The 26,089-nt window shown below is 43.9% G+C and overlaps 1 protein-coding gene across 1 annotated transcript in view; it reads left to right on the forward strand.

Moving 5' to 3' along the window:
* MAN2A1 (mannosidase alpha class 2A member 1) overlaps window positions 1–25,621 on the forward strand; it is a 1,326,430-nt gene extending 1,300,809 nt beyond the window's left edge. Inside the window, exon 22 of the mRNA XM_086961008.1 lies at window positions 21,697–25,621. Coding sequence (XP_086817134.1) covers window positions 21,697–21,849 — 153 coding nt within the window. The 3' untranslated portion in view covers window positions 21,850–25,621. The remainder of the gene's footprint in view (window positions 1–21,696) is intronic.
* The last annotated feature ends 468 nt before the right edge of the window (window positions 25,622–26,089 follow it).

A 26,089-nucleotide genomic window follows, 5' to 3' on the forward strand; every position in this document is an offset into this window, starting at 1 on the left:
GCATTACATATTGACCTAATTAAAATACAGATGTGACAACAGAAATACAGCTATAATGTCAGTGCCATAAAACATAGGTTAGACCCAAAGCAAGAAGAGCAGACATTTCACTTACCAGTCTATATCATCCATCTGCTGTGTGGTGCCAGTTTAGGTTTTGCTGCATTGCTAGGATCCAGAAATCGATGCTATTGTAGGAGGTGAATGAGACAAAACGCAGGGCCTCAGAAGATGAAAAAAAATTGAGGTATATAATAGTGCCACAATATAAAACTAAACCTCCGATTTGACTACACTTCTAAACCATTACAAAATTCATAGTAAAATATAGTGTTAGGATTTAACAAACCATGTAATAGAAATGCCTTACAGTGTGATAGTAAAATTGATAGCATAGGATATGCCTGTGGTTGTAGTTGGATTGTGTTGCAAGACCTGCCCTGTTTGTTGTTCTGTTGCACATGTAGTGCCTCTTGACGTAGGCAAGTATCCAATCTACTCATAAGACTGGCTGTATGGAAATAGTAGGAACAAAGAAATAATCAAAACATCTACATATTTTCAGGGTATGTGTTAGAGGATTTTTTCGAGCGGTGCATTTATGTGATGTTATGCTATGTTAAAAATGACTTCTAAAGCGCACGTACATTGGGTGGTTTCATGGCGCTGTGAAAGGCTCCAGTGCTGCCAGAGGGATCATTAATCATAGGCTTGTGCAAATAGCCACATTTTCAGGGGCTTCCTGAACTGCAGAAGATCAGTGCAGGACCTGATCTCCACCGGAAGAGAGTTCCACAGTCTGGGGCGAGAGTTGCAAATCTGCGGCCACCCTCACGTACCCGTTTAAAGATGGGGATGGTGAGGAGTGGGAGGTGAGCAGAGCGGAGGTTGCAAGAGGGAGTGGGTCTGAGTATCAAGCTGTTGATGAATTCAGGGTTCTTGGCATGCAGGGATTTGAAGATAAGGCAGCCCACTTTAAAGGCACTTTGTTGAGGAATGGGGACCCAATGCAATTTCCTCAGCAGAGGGGATGCTGGCTGCCATCTAGGTTGATGAAGAATCAATCTAGCCGCATGGTTCTGGGCCATCTGTAGCCGCTTGAGCAGATAGATAGGCATGCCCAGGTACACAGAATTGTCGTAGTCCAAGTGTGAGATAACGGTGGCTATTAGGACTTGGATCAGAGCTTCATGTGTGAAAAAAACGGCGAATCTTCCTAATCTTCCGTAGTTGGAAGAAGGGACGGCCTGGGACCACTTTCTCACCTTGCCACTGGATTCAAGCAAGCCTGGCTGAAGACGGCTGGAATGCCAGAAACTGGTCCTAGGAAGCTTGTTTCCGGTCCAGGGAAGGCATGGCTTGGCAGTTCGGGCCGGACTGTTCCCATGAGGCACAGTATCAGACTGATTTGCATATGGCCAGGTCTGAACTGGGGTGGCAGAGTGGGCTAAAGAACGGTGATGGATTAAACCCAGATCTGTTGACTGGGTGTGAGTGTTTGATTGGTTCAGATGCTCCGTCCATCACCATCCCCTTTTGTTCCGCTTTATTCGCCATAAGTTGGCAGGGTATGCTCAGACGTGAGTCCCTTGCTCACTTTGCCACTGGATTCAAGCAAGCCTGGCTGAAGACGGTTGGAATGCCAGAACCCGGTCCTAGGAAGCTTGTTTCCGGTCCAGGGAAGGCATGGCTTGGCAGTTCGGGCTGGACTGTTCCCATGAGGCACAGGGTCAGACTGATTTGCATATGGCCATGTCTGAACTGGGGTGGCAGAGTGGGCTAAAGAACGGTGATGGATTAAACCCAGATCTGTTGACTGGGTGCAAGTGTTTGATTGGTTCAGATGCTCCGTCCATCACCACCCCCTTTTGTACCGCTTTTTTCGCCATACGTTGGCAGGGTATGCTCAGACGTGAGTCCCTTGCTCACTTTGCCACTGGATTCAAGCAAGCCTGGTTGAAGACAGCTGGAATGCCAGAAACCAGTCCTAGGAAGCTTGTGTCCGGTCCAGGGAAGGCGTGGCTTGGCAGTTCGGGCTGGACTGTTCCCATGAGGCACAGGGTCAGACTGATTTGCATATGGCCATGTCTGAACTGGGGTGGCAGAGTGGGCTAAAGAACGGTGATGGATTAAACCCAGATCTGTTGACTGGGTGTGAGTGTTTGATTGGTTAAGATGCTCCATCCTTCACCACCCCTTTTGCACTACAATGTATAAATGGGTAAAGGACAGACCTGGGTTAGTGTAGGTTTGCTGTTATTGAACGAGAGAGTTTAGACGCTTACTTGGCAGCATATTAGTATTGTCGGAAAGAGGCTACTCATAACGCAGGTGGGGGAGTATGGTAGATATGAAAGGCTCCTCAATGGGGAGAGGGAGGGGACAGGATCCATGTGGCCCTCCAGGAATAGTCCAGATATAGGCTAAATTCTGCCTCACCTCACCTCACCTGGCTATTTTTACTAAACCCTACAGTGTATGCCTTCTGTCCCAATACATTGACAGTCTGTTGCCTTGTGTCATAAGGCTGCCTACTGTGTTACACTGAGGGTGAAAGGAGGCAGCCCATGTCATTTTTTGTAAAGGTTTGCCACTAACTTTACTGCAAGGACTGTCTCCTGCTATTCAGAAATTAGCCCTGCACGATTCAGGTACAATGTGGTGGCTGCAGGAGTTATAAAGTAAATAGCATCATCAAAGTGGGATGAATGTCTCAATATCCTCAAATTAGTCAATGCTGTCAATTCATTTTCACATATTTTTTACAGGTGCAGATATTCTGTTGGAATTTCACCACCCAAATGGTTTGCTTTCAACCCAGTGCTTGGACTGTCACATGCAGCTGTCCAACTCAAAGCCTCATGAGATCTGTCTTTGGTGCTTTGGTACAATCACGACATTAAGGCCTTCAACTCTTGTTAAAAAATGCATTTCAAGGCCATAAAGGAAAGAGAAACCAAAATGTCCATGGTCCAGGCAGAGTGCCAACACCGAGAACTATGAATGTCCAGGAAGAAGCTGAAGTCACTATAGTCACAGCTGTTATTGAAGTCGTGTAAGAAAAAGTACAAACAGGAGAGGCAATATTAATTGGGATGACCAAGACTCCATACATCACCTCCACAACATCGGTGTCAGATCAGGAACCAATGGAAGATACATTGTCTGTGTATTCGTCTGACCCAGTGCCAACCCTGGACACGCTAGCGGCTGCTTTGCTGACTCCTGGCCTCAGCCAAGTCCCCCCCATCCAAAGGTTCCCCACTCCAGGGACAGATCCAACCATCCTTCTTAATGCAGTACTTGACATCTTCTGCAGGTTCACGGTCCTCAGGGTTCCAAAGGCCTTTACTCTCGAAGGCTTGCCAATACCATGCAATCTAGTACCCTTTTCACCATTCTTGCCTCTACCACCAGTTATGTTGGTTCAGACTCCAGCACCGACGCCTCCCCAACCTTACGAATCGTCACAACTAATAACGCCACCTCTGATAATGGTCTCATCATCTTCAGCGACGTAACCCATTGCTTTCCTGGCGCCTCAGTGGACTTCACCGGCACCACAGATGACTCAGACGGCACCACAGTCAACACCAGCAGCAGCACAGCCTTTACCACCTGCTGCTGAACCAACTCCACAGGAGTTGCAAACTTCTCTCCCGCAGTCTTTACCTCTGATGGATATCCCATATCACCGCTCAAGAAGAGCGGCTCAATGACTCATGGAAAAGGGCAGGTTCTGTTTTTAGGTGCCTTGGTTCCTAATGGAGACCCCAGTCCATATGATGATGAGAATGGACAGTCCTCTACCTTCAACCCTTATTTCACACTCCTGAGGGATGTCAGTGGTCTCCATACCTCCCCAGCTGGGATTCGTCCACCTGAGGGTACATTTTACCACTCTGTAATCAGGAAGGTATGAGAGATGTTGGTCCTAACAGAGACGAAAGCCAACATCCTTACTGAAGTACTCCATACAGCCACCTATTCGTCAGGAGCCCTTGCTACACTTCAGTGAGACTTTGACAGAACCTAAATTTGCAGTTTGGGAAAAGCCAACAACTACCTACATAGTCAACAGTTCAATAGTAAGGTGCCAGAGACCAGCCCCTGGAGATTGGGTATTCCGGTCTCCACACAAATCACCGGAGAGATTTGTAGTACGCATCTCCTGTTCCTCCAAATTGCTTCCAGGTCCCTTTCCTACCAAACCTTCAGACAGAGAATCTAAGAAGATGGAACATTTTTCAAAGAAGGTATTTTCTGCAGGGAGCTTAGGAGTTAAATCCCCCAGGGCCACCTAGCTTCTCTGCAGATATGCACTTGCTCTATGGGGCATAGTGCAGGTGGTTCTCCCAAACTTGCTGGATCATCTGCAGAGTCACTTTCAGAGTTGGTAAGAGGTGGCCAAGCAGCAGGCAAGCAATCCAGACAGTTGGGCCTGGATACAGAATACTCTTTCGTAAGAGTTTTGAGAACATCTATTTCCCTACGTAGCCATGCTTAGCTACGTAACTCTAGATTATCTGAGGATGTCCAGACAGCACTGATGCACCTCACTCACAGTGGATCCTGCCTCTTTGGGACAAAAGCCATCTCATCCTCGAGAGGTGTTAGGACAGTAAAGTCACTGTCCCATCACTTGACCTTCAGGCCAAACAAGAGGCTGTAGTTAATTTGGGAAATGTTGAGGCTTTTCCAAAGGCTTTTTCTGTTGAGGTCATCAACAACATACTCAACAGCAACAGTCAAATCCTCTCGATAGTACAGAGGTCATGGCAATGGAATAGCAAGAACCCTTCCACTTTCTCCTTCCTCCTCCTCAGCTACCACAGAGAAGCATCGTAACTTCTGCCTTGCTGGAACACAGGCAACTTGTTGGAGGAAGGGGGTCCTTCTTTCTACAAGCTTGGAGGGCAATTACTTCACACCAATGGATCTTGCAGATTGTGGAAAGCAGGTATGCTCCACCCTTTCCATAAAATCCTCCACCCAATTATCCCCACACCAATACATTTGCACCAGACCACTTGTGCTTCCTACAGCAGGATGTTCAATCTTTGATCTATCTAGACTTCCTAGACTTAAAAGCTTTGAGCTGAGCTGGTTCCTCAAAAGCCTAACTCCGGTTCTGCAGACGTTGGAAGCGGATGTCTGTGGATCTGCAGGATGCCTATTTCCACATTCCTCTACTGTGTCACACAAGAAGTGTCTTCACTTTAAGGTAGGATCCGAATTCTACTAGTTTGTGGTCCTCCTGTTTTGTCTGACTTGCACTGCTCAAGTGCATTGGCTGTTTGCTAAAGTATAATCCCTTTGATTCTATCTAACAGATCTGGCGGCTGTTTTATATGTCATGACAGCTAGTGTATTGTTGTTCCATCTGACTACTTCCTATTTAGGCGCCAGGATACCCGTAGGGTGACAGTTGCGCGATACAAATAATAAATACAATACAATACAAGTCTGCACCAAGGTAATGAAGGTGGTGGCGGACCATCTCAGACATGTGGGAATCAAGGTATTCCTTTACCTGGCTGACTTGCTCATCAAAGCCATCTCTCTAGAGATGGTGTTCTAAAACCTGCACACAACGGTCACATTGCTGTCCAATCTGGGCTTTTCCGTCAACAAGCTCAGGTATCAACTAGTGCCCTCTCAGCACATCCTGTTCATAGGGTCAATAAAGACACCACATTGAATGTAGCCTTCCCTCCTCTTCAGAGGATTCAGGACATTCAGGCTATGATTCCCATGTTTCAGAATACAGTGATTATTTTAGTCCTCAGTCTTTTTTCGTGGAATATTTTTATTGATGTGTTTTCCAAAAATACAAAACTTTGCAGTGCAAATGAAGAGCATCTTTAAGCAATGCGGAAATAGAGTTGAGTCAGTAATGGTACAGTTACAGGTTACTGCTGGCTTTGTCCACATCCGACATCGCTACGTATCTGGTGTTGCCAGGGTGTACCAACCTACCACATCAGTACCCAAAATCCCAAACCAACTAGCTATAGTGTCTAATTCGTTCTCCTCCAAATATCACAGAGCAACAAATGTTTAGACAACCCAGAACACAACACTCCTGACTCTCTCAGGAATCGTGGGAGCAAAACGTACTGTTTTGCTCACTCACTCATACTTGTCCACAATGAGAATAGGCAGAGTCACTGAAATAATTTAAAATGTTAAAATTTGATGTTGCCAAGCTGTAAGCGGAATCTCAAGAGCCCGATAGGGCTGATAATCATTAGAAAGGGACGTAGGCGTATATTCGTGAAACAAGTTATCTGCTCCATCCACCGCCGGAAAGGTGATCCAAGAATAAAACACTTCGAATCGGAAAGCAGCATCCACTTCTACTACAAAAATCAGTGCAACACCCTTATTAGGGACTCCATTTTGAGTCAAATAAGCTGTGAGTGCTACCCGATTAGGGGCCAGAATTGCGACCGCCATAATGAACAATAAAGAACAACAACCTAGAGCGCAGCAGCGCAATCACAGGTTAACAATAAAAAATAAAGACAAAAAACCTTTTTAAAACTTCAAGCTTGAAAGAACCTATAAAAACAGCAATATAGGAGGTTACATCATCACAGCGTTCTCCTGAAACAGAAGTGAGGGTATTGTGGACAAGCACAAGCACTACTCAAGCATCTCGCAGATAAGAACCAGACCAAACATTGGCAGCGCCGTGTTGCAGGGATTCTGCACATAACCAGAACTATGCGCAGGAAAACAGGACCTCAGTGAATAGGTGTGTACCCACCTACCACATCAGTACCCAAAATCCCAAACCGACTAGCTATGGTGTCTCATTCGTTCTCCTCCACATATCACAGAGCTATAAATGATTAGATGACCCAGAACACAACACTCCAGATTCTCTCAGGAATCGCGGGAGCAAGACGTACTCTTTCGCTCACTCACTCGTACTTGTCCACAATGAGAATAGGCAGAGTCACTGAAATAGTTCAAAATGTTTATTTTAACTATTGTGCTCTACAATGCAGTATATGTGCCACTACTAGCAGCAAAATGCATAAACTCAGCACAGTTAGCATTGTTAAAATTCCAAAGAATACAAAGGGAGAAGTCATGTTTTGGAAAGTAGGGCATTTAGGCCTTGCCACCCTCCCCTTGGTAGAAGAAATGTATTTTATAAAAAGAAAGACCTCTGGGCTTTGACAGCAGACCCCATACCTTAAAGCCTATATGTAAGGGTTACATCATAGAAACAGCAGAGCTCTTCTCCATGGACCAGCTTTCTCCAAGTGTGTTAAAACAACATGCAACAACGTAATATCAAAGCACGAGTCTTCAGTACTGCAACTGTGTGTAGCATGTTATGTCTAAGTGCTAGGGACTGACCAGAACAAAATAACAAGTGGCATTATTGATTGACCTTGCACATTGTGTTCAGATTAAACTCCAGGAAAGTCAGAGAACGTGCATGCCGCCTGCTCTCATGTGAAAGGCACAAACAGAGTGTTGCAAAAACAAAGGCGTATAGTAGCGGCGCAAAAGCAGCATTATTGCAGCGAAGCTCATGCTAACTTGGCAATTTCGACAATGTCCCTAAGGGCCCATATAACACTGGTACAGGTCTCTATCGCTGACCTGGGTGGGTGTGATCTCACCTTCCCCCTCTTCTAGCCCTTAGTTGAATAGTGTGAATGTATCTGGGCACATTGACCTCTGAAGGTATACCCAGCGTCTCTTGGTAGCTGGGCCCCTACGACCTTAGTTCCTCTAGTATTTTGGCCCAGTATGATTGTATGTGTCTGATATCTCATCGAGTATGGATGTATGTCCGTCCTCTGCTCTACAGCGGAAACACTTTGGGGTTTCTGTCCTCCCGATTTTGTGGAGACGGGCCCTGTCAAAATATACCCTGTATAGGATTTTGAATCGGATCAGCCGTAGTCTCAACTTAATTGCCACCTCCCTCGGGTGCATTAGGACGTCTAACAAGTCCACGTCCTCTAGTTCACCCGAGGTATTTTCCCATTGAGTCCTAAGGCTTTTTAGATTACCTGGAATGGTATTTAATGGGATCTTGTACGTTCATGAAATGTTTTTCTCTAGTATATTGCCCATTAGCAGTCTTCTCTCCAGTGGACAGTCCTCGCAGTCTTACGCCTGCTCGGTCTACTAGCTTCCTGTATTCTGTTGGTCACCCATGCACGCTGGCACTAGAGGGCTCTTCAATATGGTGGAAATCTCCAAAGCTTTATTAAAATCTCCTGGGACACTCCGGATGTCCAATGGAGGAGTGTCGAAGGCAATCTGTCCCATAGGAAGCTGTTTCATGTTCCGCCTATAGTGACAGCTATTATCACGGATGCTTCCACCCTAGGGTGAGGAGCTCATCTGGAGGAATTGGAGGTCAAGGGCCTCTCGACTCCAGAAGATCAGATGTTGCTCATCAGTTTGTTGGAATTATGGGCGATACGTCCAACTCTCGAGGCCTTCCTCCCTTTCCTTTGTGGCCAGTCTTCCCAAATAGTGATGGATAGTATGACTGCGATGTGGTACATCAATAAGCAGTGGGTAGTTCAGTTGCATCTTCTCTGCCGAGAATCTCTGCTGCTCTGGTCCTGGGCTCAGGACCATCAGATTTGCCTGGGAGCAAATAATCTGGCCAGAGTACTGAATGTGTCAGAGGACTGACTAAGTTGGTGTCATGCTGCCAACCAAAAATGGCGACTATCCCTAGAAATAGTCTAGTATATCTTCAAGCTCTGGGTTATTCCTCCAGTGGATCTCTGTGCCATTCATCAGAACACATACTGCCCAAAATTCTGTTCCCTCCATATTCTCTGCAGAAGTATTAGGAGAGGCATTTTTGCTTGAAGTGAAACTTTCCACTTCATTACTCATTTCCTGCCTTACTCTTGATTCCTTCTATTTTGAGGATAATACACCTAGCCCAGGCCCAAATAATTCTGATAGCCCCTGACTGGCCACAAATAATGTTGTATGCAGACCTCATTCACCTCTCCCTGTGCCCCTCCGCTCTGTCTTTCTCACAGAAAACACATTCTCTCATAGTTACATGTACAGATTCGGCACCCCAACTTTCTAAGCCTCCTCCTTCATGCCTGGTAATTGAAAGGGGTAAATTGAGTTTGTCTTCCTTACCTGTTGAAGTGGTGGATGTTATCTGACAAACTTGTAGCTACTCCACCAAAAAGGTGTGCTCATGGGCTGGCACTAGAGGGCTCTTCAATATGGTGGAAATCTCCAAAGCTATATTAAAATCTCCTGGGACACTCCGGATGTCCAATGGAGGAGTGTGGAAGGCAATCTGTCCCATAGGAAGCTGTTTCATGTTCCGCCTATAGTGACAGCTATTATCACGGATGCTTCCACCCTAGGGTGAGGAGCTCATCTGGAGGAATTGGAGGTCAAGGGCCTCTCGTCTCCAGAAGATCGGATGTTGCTCATCAGTTTGTTGGAATTATGGGCGATACGTCCACCTTCATGCCTGGTAATTGAAAGGGGTAAATTGAGTTTGTCTTCCTTACCTGCTGAAGTGGTGGATGTTATCTGACGAACTTGTAGCTACTCCACCAAAAAGGTGTGCTCATAGGCAAATGGAACACGTTGGTGTGCAAACAACTCAATAGACTCTTCAGTCCTATTTCTCTGGCATCCTACATTTCACCATCTTGCCAATGCTAACCCTGCAGGGATGCACAGTGGAAACTGTTAAGGGCTACTCATCTGCCTTGTTGGCCTTCCTATGCCTGTCTGACCAGCTGTGTCTCTTAAAAGCACCTCATGAACATGTTTCCCAAACTTCCCTGTATGAAGCGTCAATGGGACCTCAACCTTGTTCTTACATTTCTTATATATTCCTCGTTCGGACGTTGCACAGTTGCGCTTTGCAAATGGTTGATTGTAAGAAGTCAGAAAGAACATTCATCTTTCTCCCTTTCAATCAGAACTTAAGTTTATTGAGTCTGTGGCTGCTTGCTAACCTCTGTGTTGGCCGCTTGGAACTCCTACTTCAATCTTTAGGTCTATTCCCTATGCTCAATGCAAATGACAGCCAGATTGTCATCAGTCTTGATTATGAGCTTGAGGTGACTTAATACAGGTTTTTTAGCTGTCTCTCTGCAGTGGTCAGTTGGATACAAATGATAATGCTTAAGCTTGATAGAGAGGTGCCGGTCATTAGGGTCACATTATGATCCTCATTAATCAGTCAGGATTTATAACGCTTGGCTAATCAACCGATAGGGTATCCTGGCGCTTGCAGGTCCTTGGGACTTACTCGAATAGCCAGGTCTTGAGGGCCATTCGGAATTCTGGAAGTGAGCTGATGGTCCATAGGTGTGTGGGGAGGTCCAGGTCTTTGTTGCGATGTGGAGAGGAGCGTCCTCCACTTCGGCTTCTGTAGATACGGCGAGTATGTACAAGTGAAAGGAAGGCAAAGCATAGTCTTCTCAACAGTTGGTGGTTAGTGGAAGTTCAGGCGATGGTAATATAGGCGAGTCCTTGGCTGTGTAGGGCCTTGTGTGTGTGGGTTAGCAGCTTGAATTGGCATCTTTTCTGTACGGGAGCCAATGGCGTTGCCTGAGGTTGGGTGTGATATGGGTTTGTTGGGGAAGGCCGATGATGAGTCTATCTCCAGCGTTCTGTGTGGTCTGAAGTCTATGTAGGAGGTGTGTAGTGATTCCTACCTAGAGGGTGTTGCCGTAGTACAGTCGTCTGGTGGCGAGGGCTGGTGTCACAGTGGGTCTTGTGTGAAGGGGTAGCCACATGAATACTTACGTAGCATGCACAGAGTGAATAAGCAGGCATAGGAGACAGCGTTGATCTGTGAATTCATGGTGAGCTTGTTGTCAATAATGATTCAGAGGTTTCTGGCGTGGTTGGAGGAAGTGGGTGTGAGTCCTAGGTTTATAGGCCACCAGGAGTCATTCCATGTGTTGTTGCTGTTGTCAAAGATCAGTACTTCCGTCTTTTCTGTGTTCGGCTGCAGGCACTTGTTCTTCATCCAGTTTGTCATGCATCTGTGCAAGTTAATTCTGGTAGTGGTGGGGTCATCGGTGATTGAGAGGATGAGTTGGGTGTCGTTTGTGTAGGAAATTACGCTGAGACTGTGGGATCTGACGATGTTAGCCAGCAGGGGTCATATATGCATTAAATAGGGTGGGGCTGAGGGATGAGCCTTGAGGGGCACTGCAGGTGATCTCCTTCGGTTCAGCGGTGAAAGGTAGGAGGTGCAGCCTCTGGGCCTTTTACTGTGAGAAAGGAGGTGATCCATCTAAGCTGTCCCCTTGGATGCCGATGTGCTGGAGTCTCTCGATCAGCGTGTAGTGGGATATGGCGTGGAAGGCTGCAGAGAGGAGGTCGAGGAGGATCAAAGCTACTGTTTCTCCTCGGTCGAGGTGGATTAGGATGTTGTTGGTGGCTGCGATCAGGGCGGTTTCGGTGCTATGAGTGCTGGGGAAGCCAGTTAGGGAGGCGTTGAGTAGCTGGTTCTGCTCCAGATGTCTCATGAGTTAATTGTTGATGTTCTTTTCCAGTTCCTTTGCTGGGAATAGGAGCAGGCAGATTGACTGGTAGTTTTTTAGTTTGGTAGTTTTGAGTTATTATACGTCTGTTCTGGGATCACCTCTTGTACCTGCCGCCTGTGTTAAAATTCTGATTTTACTTTGACCAAACTCACTCTTTTTCTGCTCAAATGAACCATTGTTCTGAAAACTGTTTCTACTGTATTTGAATGATTCTCCAAATCGTGCATTTGATTCTTTTTTACCATTGAAAATGTAGTGTAAACCATTATTTATTGTAGATTAGATTATGTCTGCTCTTTATATTTACAACTGTAATTTCTCAAACCTTCAGATCAGATTGAATGCTGCAGCCCACCATTTTTTCTCCCTTCTATGCTGTTCCTTGTTGTTATCTTATTAGTTTGCACTTGCTCCCTATTGGCCTTATTGCACATTTTTAGGTTTAATCTTTTTATTAATTTGGGAACTGATAACAACAGCAACCACTGACATCCATAGGCTGGTGGGGAACAATAACCATTAGGAAAATAATAAGAATGAGAGGAGTAATAGAGAGAAGGAAAGGAAATCATTAGAAATTATAAATACATGGAAGTACTTGACAGCTTAAGCAAGGAACACCACAGGATTATAGCGCTACTCCTGCGTAGGCACCATATTCATCATCAATAGACAAATTATGCATTTCTATGAGCTCCTTGGGTGAAGCGAAGGACCCACTAGTACATTAGGCAAGCCAGTTCGACAAACTCAGCAGCTAAAAATGTAATCGTTTAGCCCCATGTTTTATCAAAGCATGGCAAGCTGTGCGTGTCACTTACTGTCATTTTCTTCTATCTCCCACAATTTATGCAGCCAGTCTAGTCAGAATAGTTTCAGTACCCCAGCGGGACAGCAGGATCTGTTTAGCAGTCCCCAAAGCTAGAGTGATGGCTCTTCCACTGCAAGATTTTAAAGGATGTAGCTGGGGAACCTGGGGAACTCTGCATCATAAGTGTTGTCAATATGGGACAGGACGGCTGTCCAGAATTGCTGAGTCTTAGGGCATTGCCATAGCCGGTGCGTTAAGGTGCCCTCCTGTAGCAGCGGCACCAGCACTGCGGGTTCCCCCCTGACTTCCGGTAGGCCACCCTGACTGGGGTATAATACCAATAGTGAGCTATTTTAAGAAACATTCCTAGCCTGCGGTGCTGTATGAAGAAGCCCTAGCTCTGTGAATAATATCGTGCCATTCCTTTAGTGAAAATTCACGCTCACACTCAGATTCCCACCTACATTGCCCTGGTGATTTAGTGTGATGTAGGTGTGTGAGGAGGAAAGAGGATATATCCGAGAGTATGGGTTTATCCAATTGGTGTGTAAGCAACCATTTTTTTTTATCTGTCAATAGGCGACTAGCATGTGGACAGACGTGGGGCTACCTGACCCAATGCCTAAAGATGATATATTGCCAGTAGGCCCCAGGAGGCAGGCCATAACCAGAGCGGAGTTGGGTGGAGTCCATCACTTCATCTGCATCAATTAATCAATGAACGCATTTGTAGCCCACTATTTACCCGTGAGGGTCTCAAGGCGATGGGGGCAGGGGGTGCTGTAGCGCGAACAGCCAGGTCTTGCGAAGTCTCCTGAAGGTCAGCAGGTCCTGAGTCTGTCGTAGGCGGATGGGGAGGCTGTTCCATGTCTTGGTGGCAAGGTGGAAGAATGATCCGCCGATGGCGTTTGCTTTTTGGATGCAGGGACGGTGGCGAGGTCAGCGGAGTGAAGCTGGCGGTTCGGGATGTACAAGGTGAGTCGTTCATTGAGGTATGTTGGTCCAGTGTTGTGGAGTGCTTTGTGAGCGTGGGTGAGGAGCTTGAAGGTGATCCTCTTGTTGACAGGGAGCCAGTGCAGGTCTCTCAGGTGGGATGTGATGTGGGTGTGGCAGGGTTGGGCGAAGATGAGGCGTGCAGAGGCGTTCTGTATGCATTGTAGTCGTTTCTGGAGTTTGGCCGAGGATCCCACATAGAGTGCGTTGCCATAGCCCAGTCTGCTGCTGACGAGGGCCTGTGTGACCGTCCTTCTGGTTCCGGTGGGGATCCATCTGTAGATCTTGCGGAATATGCGGAGGGTGTTGGAGGAGGAGACGGCGTTGACTTGCTGGGTCATTGACAGGGATGAGTCCAGGATGACCCCCAGGTTGCGTGCGTGGTCAGTGGGCTTCGTTTCAGCTCCCAGCATGGCCGTCCACCAGGAGTGGTCCCAGGCGGAGGAGTTGGAGCCGAGGATGAGGACTTCTGTCTTGTTCGAGTTCAGTTTCAGGCGGCGGTTATTCATACATTCGGCAACGGCCTTCATTCCTTCTTGGAGGTTGGTTTTGGCGGTGGTGGGGGCCTTGGTGAGGGAGAGGATCAGCTGGGTGTCGTCGGCCTATGAGATGATGTTGAGGTCGTGCGATCGGACGATGTTGGCGAGCGGTGCCATGTAGATGTTGAAGAGTGTCGGACTGAGGGATGATCCTCGGGGTACCCCGCAGATGATCTTGGTGTCTTTAGATCGGAATGGAGGGAGGCGGACACTCTGGGTTCTGCGGGGTAGGAAGGAGGTGGTCCAGTCCAATGCTTTGTTGTGGATCCCTGCGTTGTAGAGGCGTGTGTGTCCCCAGTTTTAATACATTTAGCGTCTTGCCCACCTAATATAGCTATTACCTTTCACTGCCGGCCAAGGTCTGGGTGGCCTATAAACAGAGTCAGGGGTGATGTGTGTGTGCAGCGAGACGTCTTGCTTCCTGTACCTTGTCCCGCACTACAACTGTAGCCCGGGTGACCCGTGAAATATACACCCTGAAAGGCTGGTATTTTTTAGGTAGCCAGAGTACCTTCCAAACATGTATCCCAGCAATGGAAAGGTCAATAAAACACCAGTGCTTTTTGGAGGTTGTTCCGTACCATTCTATCTTGTAGCGTAGTTGGGCTACCTGGTAGTATCTTTCTAGATGAGGAACACCCAACCCACAGTCCCGTTGTTTGAAATATGTATGCCTACGGGCCATACAGGCTTTCTTTCTTACATAAAGTCTCCCATAAGATGTTGCAGTTTAGCCAGAACAGATGGGGAGCGGGGTTGTTGCAACAGTAAATTCTGCATCACATATAAAACCTGCGGGAGTAGGGTTATTTTAACCACTGCTTATCTACTTGACCAGAATAGCGTGTGTTTTTTCCAGGTTGGAAGTTCCATCCTAGCATTACCGTGGAGGGCAGTGTAGTTTTCTTGGTATGTTCGCTCGGTCGTGGAAAATATCTGGAGTCCCAGATATGTCACTCCACTGGTCGCTCAGACAAAGGACAACATATTTGCCAGTCCTATCTGGTCAGCTCTAGGAATAGTCAGACTGGTTGTTTTTTTCTGCAGGTTAGTTTTAAAACCGCTCACTAGGCCACCGGACACTAGGCCAAAGTCTTCCATTTCCCTCAATTGAGGGGACAAGGAGGCAAATGGTTGTGTTAAGATAAGCATAACATCGTCAGCGTAAAGTGATATTTTATGTTCTCTGTCTCCCATGCGCATCCCGAAGACAGTACCGTGATGTCAAATTTTCTCTGCAAAGGGCTTCATGTACAGTGGCAAAAGTAAGGGGGACAAGGGACACCTCTGTCAAGTGCCCTGCAAAATCCCAAAGTGGCAGTACGAGATACCATTACCTCTGACCTTGGCCTCTGGTGCTTTATTGTTACAGCTCACGCACCACTGAAATCTGTCTCCAAGCCCAAATCTAGCAAGCACCAGTTGTAGGTGGCGCTAATATACCCAATTAAAAGCCTTCTCGGCATCTACTGACAAAAGGAAGGTAGGCCTTTATTAGCGATTTATCAGGATGGTGAAAAGTCACTTCTATGAAGCGTCTCTCAGGGATAAACCCGGACTGATCGGGGTCTATGAGGCCCTTCATATACGGTGCCAGGCTGGAGGCCACCACGCTAGTAAAACCTTTTAAATCTACATTTAACAAGGAGATAGGCTGATACAAGGCGCACCGTGACAGATCTCTACCTGGCTTTGGTATAACTCCAATTGCAGCCATCCGCATGGAGGGGGTGAGACTCCCAGAGTCGCTAAACAAATTGGAACGACACAAGAGTAGCGGAGGGAGGGCAGAAGCGAATACTTTATCAAATTCGGAGGTGAAGCAATCTTCCCAGATAGCCTTACCCGCGAAAAGTTTTTGGATAGCTCGGAGTACTTCCTCAGGACAAATATCAACGTCCAATTTGGATGCCTTCAAGTCTGGGAGCAGAGTCACTGAAGCCTGCACCGCATAGTCCATCGCCGCAGCCTCATTAAGCGTCTCTGCTGAGTATAGTGCGTCATAAAAGTGTTCAAATTTTTCTGCTATATGGTCGTCGGTCCGCAGTCTCGTCCCCTGCATCTCCTCCATCTCTGAGACCCATCGGTGACCAATCTGAGCCCAAAGTCGATGCACCAGAAGTCTACTGGTTTGTTGCCTCCCTCACAATATCGTTGTCTATTGTGTAGGGGTGAGTATTCTGCCCTGTCTGAGTCCAGTGCCCTCAGCTGTTTCCGAGCTGCTGTGAGTTGTCATCTGGCTTGGAAGGAACTCGTACGCAAATGAACCTTCTTCAGCTCCTTAACCGTACCCTCCAACTGCTCCCATTTACCCTTCCTTTCCCTGTTCAGCCTGGTTGCTATAGCAATAAATTGCCCTCGGATCAATGCCTTTATTGTGTCCCACAGCAGCGCGACGGCTGTAGTGCCATCATCATTGGAATCTAGAAACTTCTGAATTAAATTCTGAATCTCTATCACATTGGAGCCCAATGTGAGCAATTTGTGGTTCAACCGGCAAACCCGTTGATGAGGTGAAAACACAGGTAGACACAATGTGAGGGTGATAGCGGAATGATTCGATAATGTTGCCACTCCTATCTCGGCCACCACCATCGCCTAGGCAATGCGAGGAGCCGTCAGAAAGAGATCTATTCAGGCATATGTCTGGTGTGCTGCAGAGAAAACAGTGTACTCCCTACCATCTGAACCAATCTATCTAATTGGGAATTGGCAACGATATTAAGATCGCCCCTATCCATAGACTCTCGTCTGGGGACGCCAACACACTGCCCAGCGCATGCATGAGTAATGTTTCTTGCACATCATTTAGGGCATATTTAGAAAATAAGGTATACGTGCTGTTCCCAACCTCCACCCACAGTGAAAGCAACCTACCAGGGACTTCGGCATGAATCTTAATAATGTTCCCAGGTAAATGTGTTGCAAACAGGATGGCCACCCCTACCCTTATCTCCAAAATGGATGAAAAGTATTGACAGTGAAACTACTGCAATCTAACACGTTTCCACTGGGTGCGGAGTAAATGCATTTCCTGAAATAAACAAACATCACATCTAGCCAACCCTAAGAAAAGTAAGGCGCCCAGCCGCATTGCCGGAGCATTAAGACCCCGTATGCTCAGGCTCAATATCTTAGTCATAAGGTTAGGTATAACTAGGACTTAAAGCTGGCAAATAGACAGGGGGCACATCCTCCACATTGTGAGTCTGGAGTCGAGCGACACATACTGTAGCTGAAAGGAGAAAGCTGTCGAGTAAAGAAGGGAGAGGCCCATCGAATCCAGGGCAAATATACATTCACAATGGCATGTCACAAAGTATGCAATTAAAATCATTCTCAAACCCGGTCTAGAATAAAACGAGGCAAACATAACCATTCCTAACCCGTAGTACTTCCCTGGAATGGTATGTGATAGCATTTGAAAGTAGCGGATTCGGAGGAGGGGGATTATATGCAGGTGGTCACCAGATTCTAATATTACAAGAGTGTGCAAATAAACCTCCATCGGCAGTCAACAAAAGGTAAGCAGGGTAAGGCGACTTTCAGGCCCATTGGTTAGCCAGTAGATGCACTTCCAGCGGACTGGATGGGAAAGGAGGCGGCAACCCAGAAAGATAGAACATCAGAGAATTCAACATTATAAAAACAGTCCCATTTCTGGGGAACAATGTCACCGATGAGGAAGGGTCATCTGCCAGGTGTCGAGCCATCTCAGCAAGACGAGATGGGGAGAGGAGCCAGTCAAGGTCGCTGCGAATGGAGCACCCCAGCATCTCCACTCAGGGAGGGTATGTAGACACAAAGTTCCTGTGAGTCCCAGGGGGAGTCCTTAAATGCATACAGCATCTGGCATTTACTCAAGTTGCTGAAGTTGACGCAGCAATGCCTCTCTTTCCCTATGGCTTTCGGAGTCTGAAGGTTTCATCAGTAGATCCTTCCCAGTCTGGCACCTTTGTCTCGACTTGGCACCAGGCTTCGATGAGGATTTATGTTGCGGATGGCTGGGATCACCATCAAAGGCCAGGTCAAAGCCCAGCGCGTTGTGCGCCTTTTCCATTGAGCAGACTGCATTGGTCTCTTGGTTCCATATAAAGATCAACCAAAAGGGATGACCCCACTTATATCAAATCCCTTTCTTTTGAGGGAAAGTTGTAGCCGGTTGCAAGGCTTTACGTCTTTGGAGGGTAAGCAGAGAGAGATCTTGAAAGATTCCAAACTGTATTCCTTCGAAGGATATGACTTACAGGTCTCAAGTCGCCTCCATAATCATCTCCTTTTGCTTGTAGGAGTGGAGACAGGTAAGTATGTCCTGCGCCCACCCCAGCCCCATGGATGGGCGTCCAGCTCTATGAATCCGATTGAGAGGGATTACTTTGTCTCCCAGCGCCGAAACAACATGCCTGACGAGCCACACTACAAAATCTTCCAACTTTCCCATGTCCGCTTGAAGAGGAACACCATTTACATGAAAATTAGAGCGTCGTGACCTGTTCTCCGAATCTTCCAGGCGGTAGTACAGCTCCTTTTTCTTGTCCCTCAACTTGTAGTTGGTGGTAAATAACGAATCCTAACATGGGAAAAGCACTCATTTAAGTGCTCAATACATTAGGAATTCGGTAATTTACCGAATCGGTATTTAATAATTCGGTAATTTACTGATTCCTTAAATTACTGATTCTGTAAATTACCGAAACCTTAATTTAGGCCCTTGCATATGAAACGCCTAATTCCGGTCGGTAACGGCCGAAATTCTGTAATTTTGGCCATACCGACCGGAATTAGGCTTCCTACATTTGGCCCTCAGTGAATAGTGCTACCGAGGACACACTGCTGCAAAAACCAATAAGCAATAAATGGACAACTACAAATATTCTGTCAGCGATGCTTCCTCTGTTTTGCTTTTAAGGATCAGATTTCTGGTGCAGGAGAGAAACCTCCTGTCGGAACCAAAGCACGAAAAACCAGTGAGGAGTTATCTTTACCTCTATAGCAAAAGCACTAGCACAGTGAGTGCAAGACTTGCTTATCTGCCGCCCTGCTATGTGGGGGTTGGTTCACACATTCCCAAAGTGCTATTGCCTGGATCAATACACTTTTTATTGAAAACACCTGTCTCCCTATTTCTCTGCAACTCTGTGGAAACGAAGCATGCACGATTGACTGAGTGAACTCTTTATTGTTTCCACAACTCTGAGAGATCTATTCTTATTCTTGGAAAACAAAGTTGTCATGTTTTATGCGGTTGTCAGAAACGAATCCCTTCTTGTTTATTCAAGAAAGTTTCTAGTGACCTCTGAGCTAGCTGGCACTCACTATCAAGTTTAGTATATTTGACAGAGACCTATTGACTTAGGTCCTACGTCAAATCTATAGGATATATTATTCCAATGCGCAGAGCCTATTGGGAATATAGGAACTACACTACACAGCGACTGGGGTCCTGATTAGCAGGATCCCAGTCAGACTAGGTCAAAAACATACTGACACCAAGCAAAAAGTGGGGGTAACCATGGAAGCAGATCCTACTTTCCTATACCTAACATCAGCAAATTTAGCCGGATAAAATTACCTTTTTTCTATCACACCACCATACTTAAAGTTTGATTGAAACAAGGTAACATTTACTAGAAATTCAAAGTTTATTCCAGAGTTTCCAAAATTTTTTCACCAGAATTAAAATGATTTTCTTTACTTTTCCCCCCACAATTGTCAGTGGTCGCAGGGCATTTTTTATGTCTCTCGAGATCTACAAGTGTTTAAAGTTTTATATTGACAGAACAAATGAATTTTGAAAGACAGATCAGTTTGTTTCATACGGAAACTTGAAAAAGGGCTACCTTTTGTCGAACAGGTAATGTTCAGATGATCTCCATGGAACATTTGGAAAAGAAATTACCGGGCACAGTATTATTTAACCTTTAGGAAAGGGCATATGGACTCTGAATGACTATATATTATATTTCTTTATAAATGTCATTAAAGAAAACACATTAGTCAATTTATTTGTATTTTATTATTTTTTTAAATATAAAATTATTTTTTTAGATACAAAAATAGCTTCCATATAAAAAAAGTTACATATACAAATTTGATAAACAAACATTCCCCAACAATGATAATTAATCACAATTGTATGATCATCTGATATTCTAACATAACATTAGACAATCTTTTTGTTATCTCTTCTAATACAATTTATCCAACTCATCAATGTGCAGAGATTGGTGACACATGTTGAAAACAACGCGTTTCAGCAATGCCTTCATCAGGACTCCGTCACAAAAGGATTACTAAACGGGGAATATATAGAAATGGTATTTAATCCAGATTCGAACATAGCCCTTACTCCTATTTATACTATATACATAAAACCTTATATAAACAACATGTAGTCAGTTATGAGTTTCAACTAATGAACCAGTCATGAAAAACGGGAGAATTTCCATTTTGATGCATGCTCATGCAAATGAGTGTGTGCGGTTCCTAGAACTAAAATAATAAAAATAATTTTAAAAAAAATGTCTACTCTATTCATGCATATGTATATTCACATCAATTATCAATGATACCTGCAAGACACAACTATAGGATGTCACAAGTTGTGTCATCAAGTTATTTTAGTCAAAAGTGTGATTAGTGTTAACAAACTAGTCTGATGGTCCCTATTACTTTATACTTATCCTTATCTACATAGCTAATTATGTTAATCTGTCTGTACATATAATAACATAAATAATTACCTCTACTAACCACTCCTGTAATGATGATAGAGTTGGCACATCCCATGTCTTCGCTAGACATTATTGCCTTGATATTCAGTCATCAACTAAGACAATAGTGGGTCATGCTTCGGTATGCAACTTTTTTATGCAAGGAAGTCTCATTTCCACCTTTAGTCTGCCTTGTAATCCTAATTTGGGCGTCTGAATCTGAAAAAGATCCAGTGCTGTAGAAGAAATAATTGCTTACTTTTAACTCTTAGTTTCTTTCATAAATTCATGTGTCCGCTCTCCTCGATGTACATAAGGTTGCTTCATACTTGTGAACAAGCTAAGAAAATCTGGCAGTTGGGGCCTCTGAGGAAAAATCAAACCCAGCCCCTTCACCTCCACCCACGTTATTGGCTGGATTTCGGGTTATTTAATGATGTAGATGGGTTAGTTGTGCTCTCAGTATGGTTTTTAATTCGTTTTTAATGTAATATGTTGTATTGAAATACTTCTGTGTTAACATTGAACTACAAAGGGTTCGCAGACTGATGTCAGCGAATAAATCAAGCCATGTGAATCTATGAAAGATACCAATGCTGCCCAGATTTTAGTTACAGGTAAGTATATTTTCTTTAAGTGTATGAATGCATCTGCACATATACTATGTATTAATACGTTTGTTCCAAAGAACATGTTTTATTGGGCCACATATATTTTAACTTGTGCCATAAAAATATATATATTTCAAGTAAAGAATTCATTGATTTTACTATGTAAAAGCATATAACAATGATAAAATTGAAGGGAAAAATTGGTGTTGTTAAATTAGCATATTTCGTGTGTAACTTTTTCTGTACTAAGACATTGCATTTTATATTTATCTGACACTAAATAAGACTATGTATGTCCTTGTTTGACATTGTATGTTTAGAATTTTATTCAAGGCTGTTTGTTGTGTGATTAATATGGACAGTGGATTGAATCTACAATAAACCTTTTAAGGTATGAAAAAAAGTATTACGGTGTAATGTACTTATAGGTGTTTTTTGAATCTGCCAAATGTATACATTTTCTTCAACGCTATGAAATGTATTTATATTTTTCAGATTCTAGTTCGCACATTGTTCAAGGACCTAACAGTTGAAAGTCTTACACCTTCATCTTTAACCCTTATGCATTCATCTCCAGCTGCAAGCAACGTCAGTGACATCCATATGAGCCCGATGGAGATAAGTACATTCCGAATTAGACTTAGATGATCCAGGCTTTAAACAACAGTTCCGTCCCCCGTGGCCGTCTTGCAATAAAGAAGCACATTGTTTGCAGTTTCCAGAAACGGACGTTTTTTTATTGTCCTTAAGAATAATGCCAAAAAAGCCATGCTGCAAAGTATTTGTTCTAACACAAAATACCGAGAACGTTGAGTTACGATGGAAAGAGAACGGATTTATAAGACTTTCCCGTCTCAGTTACAGTTCAAATCTCAGGTTAAAGATGATTCCTTGGTCCTGTGGCTTTTTTATGAAGTTTGTTTTAGTGTTTTCCCTTTAATTTATAGAAATACAACGGAATTAATTCAATACCTTTTACATCTTGAAGTGAAGCACTTGGAGAATAGCTAACGGCCAAATACTTTTGCACATTCAAGCAAATGGGTGGAATACCATCACATTCCATGCTGTGAGAAATGAGTCCTGTGCTCGAGCAAGGATCAATTTGGACATTTACCTTAAAACGTGAACAGCCACATTTCTCCAATCATCGAAACCAATGGAAATTCTACGGAGATGTGTTTTGCCATTTGGCATAATGGGTTATGTGCAATGACGATGTTTCTTGTTAAATAGGATCACATGCTATCCGGAGAATATGTGGCCCTACAAAGCTGCAGTAATAGGCGATGCTTGTGTTTTTTTAAGGTGGAGGGTTTCTTGATCCAAATTATTCATACTGAGTTCAATGTGCCTTATTTTTGTATACCTCTTTGCTACTGTATCGGGTGGTTGTTTTTCTGTGAGTGAGTGATTTTATAAACCGTTGATCTGCAGCATCTACATAGCAATGCGAACAGCAGTGATGTTCTAAAACAAATCTTCCTACACCAAATGTGTGCTAAAAGTACAAAAAAATCATTGTGGCTTTTTGAATGTTGCCGTTTTCTGTACCCTGTCACGAAAATGTAATCATGGAGGTGCAACATATTATTGCAACTTAATGTTAACTGCTGCCAAGGAACCTGCCAAGTGCTGCACAATCCCGTCTACCATGTCACGGGATACGTATTCATATTTTACAAACTGGACTGGGCTGTGAGCTATTGCTGAAACAGATGTGCCTAAAATGTGCAACAATTTTGTAGAACCCAAACGGTCTCTGTGTGTATACTCTGTCGGGTTTGTCTCGCCAGGCGCTTAATTATGCCTTTTTTGTTGTTGATTACAGCTGTGGGACCATACGGGCTTCATTACAGCATAACTAATTGTTTCATATTCCAATATCATCGCAGATGCTGAATCGTCAATACTTTCATACCGTAATAACCTGTTTTGCCTACAGCGATACAGATGTGTCCTCAAAAGGTTTTGGGGATTTTTACTACGCTGATTATACTGAAAGATGATACTGATGTGCGGGATTATTCAAAAAGTTAATATTTTGCAAATTGTATGCTAATTGCACAGTGTTCTGATAAAATAGTTGGAGATTAGAGCCATCTTTGTCCATAATATATTATATTTCATTCCTGCAGTTGCCTTTTCAGTGAGGTCCCAGTAGTGCCATTGAACTGCACTGCATTTCGCTTATAGGGACCAGTCTTTCTGACGTAACATTAACAGGTATAACCCGCTTCCCTCCATTCGTTTAATCCAATCCTTACTGCGTGCAGCAAGCAGAGCTGTGCACGGTCATGTATTTTCTGATTATTATCAAACATCTTTGCTGCAGGCAACAATGCTCTCTGTTGGCTAATGCCACTAAGTTACTTTTGCAGAGGGAATCGTGCATTGACGCAAATTTGTGACCACACAATCTCAAGCCTTTAACAGTCTCATATTTGATCCCTTAGAATTTCCACAGGGGAACAATCAATTTGAGGTCCTATTAATAGCATTGGGGAAAAAAATGACTTGCATTTTCATAGAATACTTTCAATACTTTTTGCTGCCTGTAAGCTAGGAGTGGTCCAATAAGGCTGTGCTTGCTAAGTCATGGAATTTAGCGCACTCGGTTTCTCTGAATGTGTGAGTGAATATCTTTGCTTAAATTTCATAACTTAAGTTGTGCCAGTTTTTAATGCAGTCGTTTCAGTGACCATGGTCGAAGTCTGACCCCTGTCCTTCTCACCTAAAGTAAACAGTTTTGATTCAGAATAAGTGACTGTTTCCACCTACCTTATAGCAATACCTGCTAGTTTTGAAAAGAGTAATATCAAGTGGCTTATATTTAGTGGCTCAACTTGCTCTCTCAGGTGACTGAATTACTTGACTAATCTAAAAAAGGCAGCAAACTGTAGGAAGTAGACTGTTTACTTCCATTATCTGCTAATTCCACCTCTGCAGAGACCTGGTAAGAGTGGAACACCTTCTAGCGTTAAATGAGGCCTTTACATTGTACTGTATGCTGAGATTTCAACGATTCTCATGGAAATAAACGGTGTGCACCATGCTAATAGCCTGAGATTTTTGCTATAAATTCTTGCTTACATGTAAATTATTATTTAAATTAAGCTGTAGGTACAAAATGACACACAGAATTTCATCACTTTTGAAACCGTACCAAAAATATTAGTTACTCTTGATAGCAGTTTCTTTTCATGCATCTTTTTATATTGACGATTAACAATACTTGGTTCCGTTCTGGCAAAAAAGCGAGTATTTAAAGGCAGGGGCGGCTCCTCCACTAACGTGGAGGAGCATCTCCCCACTGCTCTCAGAGCAGAGCAGCAAAAATAAAATGATAATAACGTCGTTATCATTTTATTTTTTGTAGATGCAGGGCTCGGTTAGGGCAGGGCTGATGGCACAGGGGGAGGAGTGGTTTGCACACCTAAGTGCACATGACTGTTTGGCTGGGCCTCAAGGGTCGACCAAACTGTAATGTGCACTTTGCATGTTCCTCACCAGGCTGTATTACTCAGCCTGGTGAGGAACATGCAAAGCCTCCCAGTCCCCGTCTGAGCGCCGATCCACGGCGCTCAGACCAATTACAATGCCACTACTGTTTGAAGGTTTTGCAGGCCTAGTGTATAACTTGAATGTTTTTTGCCAGAATCTGGCCTGTTGTAATCATTGCTGTAGTCGCTGATTTAGCTGCACATTAATTATTCTTTTTGTAGTCATTGTTTTCTACACTTCCGCATCATCTGATATGTTTGAAAGTAAAAAAGTATAAAAGAAGAGATCAAATTCATCTACTGCGACATAGTATATGCAAGAACATTTCTGGCAAGCTCGTTAAAAACGTACATTTCATAATGTGAATTTTTGCTTCCGAGAATTGTCGCTGTGCCCAAATTCTCATTGCCAAAAGTACATTTCCCAAAAATGCGACTACAACTAATTCACTTAGTCATCAGGCGATTATAAGTCTAGTGATATTTTGTGATTTTTTTCCCCTCAAAGATCGTGAAATAATATAGTTTTGCAGTTTACAAGAAAAGTTTTTTTTTGCGACCATATACCTTTTCAGTGTATTTTCATCCTTAAAGAATTGTTTTCAGTTTTTGAGGACAGATATGTGTGCTACTGTAAGAAAACAAGGCATTTCTTTTGCATCAAACATCTGGTATACAATTGTTGCATTAGAAATACTGACATCCTTGATCTTTTTTCCCATGTTTGAAAGGTATTTCTTGTGATTTATACATTCCCTTGTACAGAAGCCCAAACAGTGTCTCTTAAATGAAAATTTTTAAATTGGAGGTTTTTTAATATCTTATATTTGAAGGTATATATTTTTGAATGGGTGGGGATAATATAACATTGTAAAAATGATCTCTAATTAAATAATAAAAGATAATTTGAAATGCTACAGTGTGCTATGTAATAGTTTTTTGGGGTGAAGGGATTTCCTATTAACAATTTGCCACAATAACTTACAGTGCAGTGATTGCATTTAAGGTCGCTTTTCTTATCTCAATGAATTATAGAAATGCAAATGATACGTCGGGGTATCTTCACAGATATTTACGAATGCAAAATATCTCCACCTCCACGTTGGAATTAAGGAACACTTTTACAAATGAAATTTCTCTCTACCTTTTTAACTCTACATGATTCGCCTTCCTGTGTCAAACCTAAGGATAGCTTTGGGCATTCACTACATGTTTCGTTATTCTGTTTATTGGAGCAAGAAAAATTAAATACAATTGAAGATTGGAGTACTGCTTCAAAGAGCAAAAACACACTATTTTTGCCTGCAAGTGTACTGTGCTTTCCCAGACGGCACAGCTTTGGCGATTTACTCAGTTCATATTTGGTCTCTTTTGAGAGGGGATCT

This window comes from Lissotriton vulgaris, chromosome 3_1 (assembly GCF_964263255.1).
Source record: "Lissotriton vulgaris chromosome 3_1, aLisVul1.2, whole genome shotgun sequence".
Taxonomy (NCBI): domain Eukaryota; kingdom Metazoa; phylum Chordata; class Amphibia; order Caudata; family Salamandridae; genus Lissotriton; species Lissotriton vulgaris.